General features: G+C 48.7%; 1 protein-coding gene across 1 annotated transcript; it reads right to left on the minus strand.

Annotated features, from left to right (window-relative positions):
• Window positions 1-60: 60 nt before the first annotated feature.
• MAD2L1BP (MAD2L1 binding protein) lies at window positions 61-3539 on the minus strand. The gene is made up of 3 exons (XM_075555033.1): window positions 3468-3539; window positions 2745-2998; window positions 61-1027 (listed from the first exon to the last, which is right to left on the minus strand). The coding sequence occupies exons 1-3, from the start codon at window positions 3517-3519 to the stop codon at window positions 518-520; spliced, it is 816 nt and encodes a 271-aa protein (XP_075411148.1). The 5' UTR covers window positions 3520-3539; the 3' UTR covers window positions 61-517.
• Window positions 3540-10768: the final 7229 nt, after the last annotated feature.

A 10768-nucleotide genomic window follows, 5' to 3' on the forward strand; every position in this document is an offset into this window, starting at 1 on the left:
CTGATGAAGACTAAGACCCACAAGCAATAAAAGCCTGGAAATCCTGAAGCAGAAGAGGCCAAATACTCTAGTACAGGAAGGAGTCTCTGAGCCAAAGGTTTTTCAGGGAAATTTAGCATTAATTCATTTGTTTTATATTTAAGCTCATGTGTCACACATACATTATGTCCCAGGTAAAAAAATTCCAAAAGGCCTTCCAGAAAGTAGAAACGAGCCTCCTTCACAGGTGGGCTCACGTGCCATACTTGCTTCCCCACCCCACATGGAACCCCTGGGCCCGGCACCCTAGGGAAGATCAATCCTTTGATTCAAAGGGATGCAGCTCACAAGGGGTCTGACCATCAGTCTGCCGGAAGCCTGAGGAGGGGCGGCGGGCAGCCAGACCTGGTCTTCCTCCACCGGGCGGGCGGGCGGCAGAGCTAGCTAGCTCCTCGCCTGAGTTGGAAGATCCGGTGCCCCAGCAGGGGGGAGATAATCCAGCCATTAAGTTTTCATGATTAGGAGACACCTTCACTCACTAGTGGAAGCCTTTAAGTGTCACTGGGGCCTGGAACCAGATGTAATCCTCCCAAGCTGTGGTTGGGATGGGTGGCCTGCCACAGGACAGGGTCACAGTCAGCTTGTGGCCCCGGCTGGGCACTCGGTAGTTGAGCTTGGGTCGGAACCAATCCTCCTCACAGTCTCGATGCCCCATGGCCATAATGATGACGCCCATGAGAGGAGGAGCCTGCAGCTCGCTGAAGGCATCAGCCATGAAAATGGCTCGGAAGAGGCGGCGCAGACAAGCCGCTGTGTTGATGCTCTGCTCCATGCTGTCAGGGACGAGTCGGGACAAGTCGAGCTCGTAGAACTCCTTGGGGCTTAGGACACTGCCCCCCAGGAGGATCAGCACTCGGGGTACTAGTGTCCGGGCAAAGAGGCTTTCCAGGTGACTGAAGACGCTCTCCAGTTCAGCCAGGGCTTGTTGGCACATCCTGCTGCTCGTCTCCGCGGCGGTCCAGGGTTTCTTCCTCACCACGTCTTCCGCCTGTGGGAGAGAAAGACAAGTCAGGGGGCGTTACTGCCCCAGTGAGAACTCTTTCCCAGTCACTGGGTTTCATCAGAGGGCCTTCTATCAAAAGGGAGAGCGTCTGCATAGTACAAAATCTCAATTCTCCCCGTGCCTTCATGTGCAAAGACGCTGCTCCACACCCAGAAGGGCATCCAGAAAGAGACCATTCACACAGTCAGGGGGAGGCGGTGGCATGGCAGAGGGGATAACCGGGATGGATGTGGCATGGTCTACTAATGGTGATTCTGGATCGGGCTTTCCAGTCAAACAGAGCAAACTACTCTCCTGTTCAGTGGTGCTCCCACCTGAATGACGGAGTGGGAGGAAAAACCAAAAGGCCAAACTCACTGCCATCAAGCAGATTCAGACTAGTTTCTATGGCTGGAACTCTTTACAGAAGTAGAAAGCCTTGTCTTTCTCACAAGGAGCAGCTGGTGGATTCAAGCTGCTGCCCTTGGGCTGAGCAGCCCAGCAAACGTAACCTCTTACTCCACCAGGGATGCTTGAGAGGAAAGGCGTCCATGAAGAAAGAGCAGGAAAGAAAGAGACACACTCCCAAGGGCAAAGAGAACTGGAGAGGAGACACGGTGACCACGGGGCAGCTACAAATGTTTAGAAAGTAGAAAACTGATGGAAGGGTCTGAGTTCACAAAGAGACTATCAAGGGCAGGCAGAGGACCCCCATCAGAAACAAGCCAGTTCATCCTGCCGAACCCCAGAGGGCTCAAGAATGGGCAGTACTGGGCATTGCAGAAGGCAAGAGTGAACAGAGGGAGCTGGGTGGAAATCTGTGCCAAGCCCCCTAAGACTGCCTGCCAAGCCCCCAATCCCCAGAGAAGCCTGATGTTTGGGGTCCCCCCGACAAAGAAGCCACCAGGTTCCCCACCCAATCTCCTTAGAGTGAAGTCCATCAGCTCACAAGGCCCAACCACACACACAGCTTCCAATCACCTTCCAAGGACTTATTTTTAACTATCCCCCAGGCTCGGACTGAACCAAGATGCTAGCCAGCAGCCAAAATGAAAGGGGCAAGGAATCTGGCAGAAATGGAGACATGCCAAGTAACAGAGGGGAAATAATGAAGAAAAAAAAAACATTAAAAAACACTGCACCATACTAGGCTCAAGTAAGAGAAGTCATACAGCAAGGAGAATGGGGTCTATTCAAATGAAGCACACACCAATCACTCAGGTGTTAAGAGCATAAAGTCCAGTTAGTCTCTCAGAGCACAGAAAGACAAAAAAGGCACGGAGCTGAAACTGTGGAGACAAAAGATACCAGAAGAGTCAGTTCAGGAAGTCAGGAATATAACACACCACCCGAGTTTCGTAAAGAGAAATCAAGAACACTCAGGGAGACTGCAGTGGGTGAATGTGAAGTGGGGCGGGGTGGGGGGGGGCGGGGGCCGCACTTACAGTTCCTGAAGATTTTTCCCTGCCATGAGTGGGCATCGATTCATCCCCTCATCTCCTCGATGGCAGGGAGTTTGAGCGACCACACTGGGAAACCCACGGGATGGATTGACACTGCAGTAATGGGCACAGGGCCAGCGTGAGGATGGCACAGGACCGGCAGGGCTTTGTTCCGCTGTGTATCTATCGGGTCGCTATGGGTCCGACCAACTCGATGGCCCCTAACCACAGTGACTGAGCACCACAACGTTTGCCCATCCTCTTTCCGCGAGCGCGCCTACCTGCGCAGGTTTCCGGTAGAAGTGCTTCAGCTGCTCATAGGGCAGGGGGAGTTGCTGGCGCTGATACATGATATGCTTTATAAGTTCGCAAGTGAACCGACAGCAGCCTTCCGGGCTCACGGGCCCGGGAAACACAACAGGCACCATGGGACAAAAGCGTTCCGGAGAGCTGAGCGGTCCTGGGGCGGCGGCGCTCCCCAGCAGTTCCACCTGCGGGCCGTGGGTCTCCTCGGCTTTCTCACACCACTCCGACTCTGGCGTGTCGACAGGGGGAGAGGGCGAAACGCCCGGCGCAAGGGCTCGAGTCAGGTTCACTCCCTTCCGGCCACCAGATCTGTCACCACCGCGCAGTGGACAGCCGGACACGCACACACCGGCTCCCCCCGCCCCGCCCCGCGGCCTCTAGTGTGGACCGTGACAGCGAGGGGGTTCCGGAACCCGCTCGCCGCCCGCGTGGAAAGCGGCGGATCTTAGGGATCTGGGGCAGCGATTCCAAAGACAGTGGGGCCGAAGCGCCGAGAGCAAGAGGAGGGAGTGGGGGGCAGGAACCGGCCCGTGGCCGGGCCGTGGAGGGGAGCGGGTCACAGGGCGGAAGCCAGCAAGTGGGTGACAGGGCGACGGGCCGGAGAGAGGAAGGAGCGAGGGACAGGGGGTTGGGGTGAGCGGGCTGCCGGTGAGAAACGGGTCCTCACGGCTCCTGGAGCTCCGGCACCCACGCCTTACCTGGGACTGCGGCCGGGGACAGCGCTTCCGGCTCCGGCTCCGGCGCCGCCATGACGACCTCCTCCCCCCGCGCCCTGCAGTTTGAATGCGCGCCCCGCGGGGCATCATGGGACGCCTGCGCCTCCCGTCGGGATTGGCCGGGCAGGAGGAGGGCGGTGAAAGAGGCCGAAGGTGGGAGGGGTGGGCGCCGCGCTACCTCCCTAAGCCATCCAATCGGTCACGACTCAGAGCGACACCCCCCCCCCCAATGAAGTAGGCCTGCCCTGGGGGTTCCGAAGACTGGAACTATTTATAGGAGTCGAAAGCCCTGTCTTTCGCCCTCTCCCACCCTAATCGACACCCAGCCTCTCCTTCCCGCAGTACCCGCTGATCGCTGCCTCCCGAAGCACACCTGCCTGTGCTCTCTGTTCACTGCACCTACTTCGTGCCGACTTTGCCCTAGCTGCTGGAGACCCAGATGCGCACTCGACGCTGGCCCTACTTTCAAGGGGTTCATGGCCTTTCTATGCAATGCAGTGTGATGATGAATTATACCATACACGGGCTATGGAAGCAAAGAATAGGGGCATCTAAGTGATTAGCGCGTTTGGCTGCGATCCGAAGAGCTGGCAGTTCGAAACCAACCGCAGCTCCGCAAGAGAAAGCCTTGGCTTTCTACACCTGTAAACAATTACTGTCTTGCAAACCCACTGTTGGGGGCAAGGGGGGTTGCTTTGAATCAGCATCGCTGGATGGCAGTCAGTTGTTTGTTTAACCCTGATGGGGACGGGGGAGGGCGGCCCCAGAGGAAACTAGGCCAACGAAGCTGGCACCGCAGAATGGGTACATGAGCCAAGTAAAGAGAATGACCTACTGTTGCAGACCTTGAAAGACAAGGGCATGCCCGTTTCAAGAAATGAAGGAACACAGATTATGAATAGTTTGAGCTGGGGCATGGCAGGACCTGGCCTTACCTTGATCCTGTAAAGGAGGGGGAGGTTTGAAGGCTTTAAACGGGGTGTGGCATGATTACATTTTAATAAACCAATAGTCTCTTTACTGATCCATCGGATTACAAGAAGAATACGAGCAGAAGCAGAGACACCAGAGGAGGTACAGATACGTTCGAGGTAGGGACTGCAATTACCCAAGTTCAAGAAAGACACTCTGAGGAAACAAACCACAGGAGGGTGGGCAGACTTGAGTGAACTCTAAGGATGTTGGTTGAGTTTGATGTCTCCATAGGATTGAAAAATAAAGGTGTTCAGGAAAGTCATTTGGGATAGAAGCATGTATTTGAAGGTTATCAATATTGCTGTAGATAAGGTCACTGCAGAGAACTATGTAGAATTCAGGATGTGTGCAGCCAGGATCCTGAAGACATGATTACTTAGAGGATTCTCAGAAAGCGAGAACACATGGAAAATACTAATAAGTAGCCAGAGAGGAATTAAAAAGTAGGCAAATGTTGGATAAAAAAAAAAAAGAGCCTGCCATCAAGTCGATAAAGACTCATAACCAAGACAAGAGGGTGATGCAGGAAGTAGAGTAGGTCAAAACATACCATCAACGTGATGATTCACACAGTATGGTATTGACTCAGGGATAAACAAACCAATAAACCAGAACAGAGTTCAGAAATAAGCCTATGTTATGTGAGGATCCTCATGTGAAGGTTGATTTCCTAAGCAACTATAAAGTTAGTTCCTACCCTTCACAAGGGTAAATTCTAGATGGATTTAAAGATCTAAACATTGTTTTAAGATCTAAAGATAAAAAGCAACTCTCAAAACTACTAGAAAAATATTGGAGAATTATGTAATTTGTAATATAGGTGGTGACTAGCTGTGATCCTTAACCAGAACAACACGGAAAGGAAGAATGTTAAGTCTGAGTTTAAAGTGTAGGAAAGGCACTGTATACAATCTTAACTGACACTGTAACTCCGTACTAGAAACAATGTTTGCAAAAGGTTAATAGTCATCATGTACCTATTTACACACACACACACACACACACACGCACATATACATTGAGGAGGCTTAACAAGATTTCTGGGAAAACATAGTTAAAAGAGAATGCTTTTGTTAGGTGCCCTCAAATTGTTTTCTTTTTTTTTTTTCCAAATTGTTTTCAACTCATGAAGCCCCCATATGCAGTAGAAAGAAACACTTGCAGCTCCTGCCTCCATCCTCACAATTGCTACTTTTGAGCTCATTGTTGCAGCTACTGTGTCAATTCATCTTGTTCAAGGTCTTTATCAAGCCTGAGGCCCTTCTCTAAGAACTGGTCCTTCCTATTAACAGGCCCAAAGTACGAGAGCTGACCTCTTGCCATCTCCACTTTTAAGGAACATCCCAGCTGTACTTCGTCCAAGGCAGATGTTTGTTCTCCTGGCTGTCCAGGGAACAGGCAGAGTTTTTTTTGTCAATATCATATTTCAAAGGTATCAACTGTTCCTTTGGTCTTCCTTCAGTCACAGGCACATTAGTTCTCACAGTGACCTCTTAGCACTTTAAAGGGGGTTTCTGCAGATTTGCCCAATATGATTGAGTTCGTGATCGCTACTTCCATGAGTATTGATAGTGCGTCCAAGGTGAATGAAGTCCTTGACAACTTTCATCTTTTCTCCATTTACCATGTTGTTGTTTACCAGTTGGGAAGATTTGTGTTTGGTTTTACATTATGGTATAATCCATACCGAAGGTTTAGCTTAATTCATAACTTCCAGCACCACAGTAACATGCAAGGCACCACAATGAGTGTGTGTGTGTGTGTGTGTGTGTGTGTGTGTGTGTGTAAGACAGATACCACAGCCAGGCACCTCACAGGTATCTTATAATTTTTCTAGGAAACTAAATATACAGGGGCAGGAGTGGTGGTGGGGTGGGGTGGGGGTGGCAGGTGCATGGAGCTTCAAAAAGTGTGTAGAAAGGTGGAGTTCAAAGAGAATGGAGTTTTTCTACACGCTCTTTGAAGTCCCCTTGTTCCACCTTCCATCTCCTAGGACTCTGAGCTCCTGGATATCCATCCTTGGTTAGGCCACTTCTCTGCCAGCCTTCTTCATTCATGTCTGTGGTAGGTCAGGCTATTTAGGAATAAGACATTAGGATGGGCCATCACCTCCTATCTCTAAAAAGAAGGTCTCCACTTAGGAGGCAAGGCATTTGAGATAAACCAACTGCCATCTAGTTGATTTCAATGCACAGGATCCCTGACGGGCAAAGTCCAACAGCTCCATTGGGTTTTCCAGGCAGTGCGTCTTGACGGAAGCATGCAGCCTCCGTTTTTCCCCCTGGAGCAGCTTCTAGCTATAGCCTGTGTGACTCCCACCAAACAACCCTTTTCTGATAGGGCAGAATAAGAGAAGGTACAAGAAGACACTGATAGGATTCGGCTGTGAGTGCTTGTTACCAGGATTCACTGTGACTGCCATTCCACCAGGTACAAAGGGAGTTGGTTGTCTAAGAAGCAGCTACCCAGCAAGAGAAGTGAGCCAGGACTGGAGAGCATTCTTTTTATTTTTTCGAGCGCATTCTTGAGATCCTGAATCTGGTTTGTCTTTTGGGGGATCCAGCCCCACGGTCAAAGGGTTCCTAAGGAGCAGCATTCAAGAAGAAAGGAGTGCGATTCAAGAAGAAAAAGACGATCGGCAGCAAGGCAGAGGCTCGTTCTGATGTCAATCTCGGAACCGAGAGAGCGAATGTATTTTCCAATGGGTTTATCTAGTCGTGAGGCTTGCAAGCCTCCAGCAGGCACACGCGTAGTAGAGTGGGCAGATCATGGAGTGAGCCATGCATTTCCCTGAGCTCACCCCAGGGGAAGCAATCTATGTATGATCAGTATCAGAAGGGAGTTAGCAGTATTTTGGGTGGGACGGACAAAAGAATCTGATTGCTCTTTAAGATGAGCCTCCTCTGGGACCCGGGCGCAGAGTGAGCATCTTTTATGGTAGCACCTTCATGGAGGGCTGTTGTGGGGCATTGTTCAGTCTGAAGACCAGGCCAGAAGTTCAGGCCAGCTTCAGAAGGGGATGTGGAACAAGGGCTATCATTGTCAATGCCAATGGATTTTGGCTGAGCGTAGAGAATACCAGAAAGACGTTCACTTGCTTTTTATTGAATGTCAAAACTTTCAATGATGTGGGTCAAAATAAACTATGGGTGACCTTGAGAATGAGAATTCCAGAACACTTCATTGAGCTCATGAAGAACCAGTACATGGATCAAGAGGCAGGTGTTTGAACCGAACAAGGGGATATTGCATGGTTTAAAACCAGGAAAGGTGTGCTTCACGGTTGTATCTTCTTAACATGCTTAGTCTTTTTTTTTAAATCACACTATTCCTACTTACATTGTTATCTGTTACATTGTTATTCAACATAGAAAATATGAATACATTTAGAGTATTCCAATTAGGTAATTCCACGTTGATTTCATATTAGGTGTCCTACCCAATTTAACAAGGAATGGGTTTAGCATTCTTTTTGTGTCTTGTTATTGTTATAATAGTGATCATTCCTCTTTCTTTGGAAAAGAACATAATTTTTTTAAGAACATAATTTTTAAAAGGCTCTATAAAGCTGCTTACTGGCTTGAAGTGTTTTTTTTCTTTTTTTACATTTTATTAGGGACTCATACAACTCTTATGACAATCCATACATATACATACATCAATTGTATAAAGCACATCCACACATTCCCTGCCCCAATCATTCTCAAAGCATTTCCTCTCCACTTAAGCCCTTTGCATCAGGTCCTCTTTTTTTTTCCCCTCCCTCCCCTCTCCCCCCTCCCTCATGTGCCCTTGGTAATTTATACATCGTTATTTTGTCATATCTTGCCCTATCCGGAGTCTCCCTTCCCCCCCTTCTCTGCTGTCCCTCTCCCAGGGAACAGGTCACATGTGGATCCTTGTAATCAGTTCCCCCTTTCCAACCCACTCACCCTCCACTCTCCAAGCATCGCCCCTCACACCCTTGGTCCTGAAGGTATCATCCACCCTGGATTCCCTGTGCCTCCAGCCCTCATATGTACCAGTGTACAGCCTCTGCCCTATCCAGCCCTGCAAGGTAGAATTCGGATCATGGTAGTTGGGGGGGGAGGGGGTTGAAGTGTTTTAAAGATAGACAATAATCCATTCTTTCCACAAGGGTAAAAAAAATTAAGGTAATATTGAGAGTAGACATACCAGGAGGGGAAGGGAAAGGTGGCGGGTGATAGGGTGAACCGATCACAATGATCTACCTATAACCCCCTCCTAGGAGGATGGACAACAGAAAAGTGGGTGAAGGAAAATATGGGTCATGTATGATATGAGAAAATAATAATAATTTATAAATTATCAAGGGTTCATGGGGGAGGGAGAAGGGGAAAATGAAAAACTGATACCAAGGGCGCAAGGAGAATGAAAAGGTTTTGAGAATGATGAGGGCAACAAAGGTACGAATGTGCTTGACACAATGGATGGATGGATGGATTGGGATGGGTTGTAGGAGCCTCCAATAAAATGAGTTTAAAGAAACCCAAGGGGTTGGTGGAGGAGGGGATAGAGATGTTTGGGGAGATACGAAGGAGACGACCTAAAGAAGCTCAGGAAGGTAGAGTGTGGGATGGAAGCAATTTTACGATTTTTATATGATTGAGCTATGGAATGACATGAAATAGATATTAATACCTAATTACAGCAAATTAATTTTAAACATTCAATTTTATTTTTTAAAATAAATCCAGGAATGAAAAAAATTAAGGTAAACATCTTACTATACTTATTCAATGTGTTTGCTGAGAAAATAATCTGAGAATCATATGAAGAACTGCAATCTGCAAATCTCCAACCTGTGCTATGCAGGTAACACAACCTTGCTTGTTGGATCACATGAAGAATGATGCAGCATTAAGACAGGAGGAAGGCTTATTGACAGGAAGGCTTATTAACAACCTGTGCTATGCAGGTAACACAACCTTGCTTGTTGGATCACATGAAGAATGATGCAGCATTAAGACAGGAGGAAGGCTTATTGACAGGAAGGCTTATTAACAACCTGTGCTATGCAGGTAACACAACCTTGCTTGCTGAAAGTGAGGGGGGCTTGAAGCCCTTGCTGATGAAGATAAGGATTACAGCCTTTGATATGTGAAGAAAACAAAAATCCTCACAACGGGACCAGTAGTTAGGTAGCATCTGGTAAACGGAGAAAAGATTGAAGTTGTCAGGAATTTCACCTTGCTTGGATCCACCGTCAATGCTCATGGAGGTGGCATCCAAGAGATCAAAGAATGGGTGAATCTGCTCACAAGCCCTTCTGTAAAGTGTGGAAAACTCAAGCCTGTTCCTTTGAGGACTAAGGTGAGGCTGACCCACGCCATGGTCTTATATGCATGTGCAAGTTGGAAACTGAATAAGGAAGCCTGAAGAAGAATCAATGCACTTGAATGATGGGGGAAAGAATATTGAGAGTACCGTGGACTGCCAAAAGAACAAGCAAGCCTGTCTTGGAAGAAGTACAGTCAGAATGCTCCTTTGAAGCGATGATGGTGGGACTTCATCTCACTTACTTTGGACAGGTTAGGAGAGACCAGATCTTTGAAAAGGACGCCATGCTTGATAAAGTAGAGGGTCCGTGAAAAAGAAGAAGATCTGCCATAAGGGCTTGCATATCCCCAGAGAATATAAAAAGCCTGGGCTAGCATTAAAGACTCTTTCTCCCTCCACGTGGACCACCAAGCGGGGCTGAGGTGAGCATGCTACCATGAATTGTGTCTGACTCCATTTATTTCAATATTTCTTGTCTATCTCTCATGCTCTCTATAATTTTACTATGATCTTTACTTATTATTGCTGTACAATTGCGCCTACCGGACCGGTGATGATGTGTTAGGGGCTGGCTTCCACCACCTGACAACCACCACCACCATTGCAGTGAATCGCAGCACCCTGGGAAGTCAGGGGGGTTTGTAAGGGGTGCAGGTGGTGGTTGCTGTCAGAGGTCATGGAATGGAACAGCAGTTTGGCAAAGTGGAACATTTGGGATGGCTTGAACCTCCACCTTCTTGGGATAAGTCTGAGTTCACGTTCATGAATGAAACTGTTGCTTCCCCAGCCCAATGGTACCCCATCATCCCACCAAGGCTTCTAGAATTTGGGAGAGGACACGCAATTGTGTGTGTTCAGTTGGTTGTAAGGTCCATGTGAGAGGACAAGTGTCACCAGGTAAGTGTCTCGGGCTGTGCTTATCAGGAGGGCCCAGCTGGGAGTGGTGAAGATACTGGGGAAATGGTCGGAGCTCTCCATCCCCCACCCTTCTTGGATCTGTCACCGAA

The sequence above is a fragment of the Tenrec ecaudatus genome, chromosome 7 (genome assembly GCF_050624435.1).
Source record: "Tenrec ecaudatus isolate mTenEca1 chromosome 7, mTenEca1.hap1, whole genome shotgun sequence".
NCBI classification, from domain to species: Eukaryota; Metazoa; Chordata; class Mammalia; order Afrosoricida; family Tenrecidae; genus Tenrec; species Tenrec ecaudatus.

Bases quoted from the DNA above. Each gene is read 5' to 3' on its own strand.
- MAD2L1BP (XM_075555033.1), bottom strand. From the start codon at position 3,519: ATGGCGGCGCCGGAGCCGGAGCCGGAAGCGCTGTCCCCGGCCGCAGTC. The intron at 2,999-3,467 runs GTAAGGCGTGGG...TCGACACGCCAG, and splicing joins GTCCCCGGCCGCAGTCCCAG to AGTCGGAGTGGTGTGAGAAA. The intron at 1,028-2,744 runs GTAGGCGCGCTC...TCTCTCCCACAG, and splicing joins TCTACCGGAAACCTGCGCAG to GCGGAAGACGTGGTGAGGAA.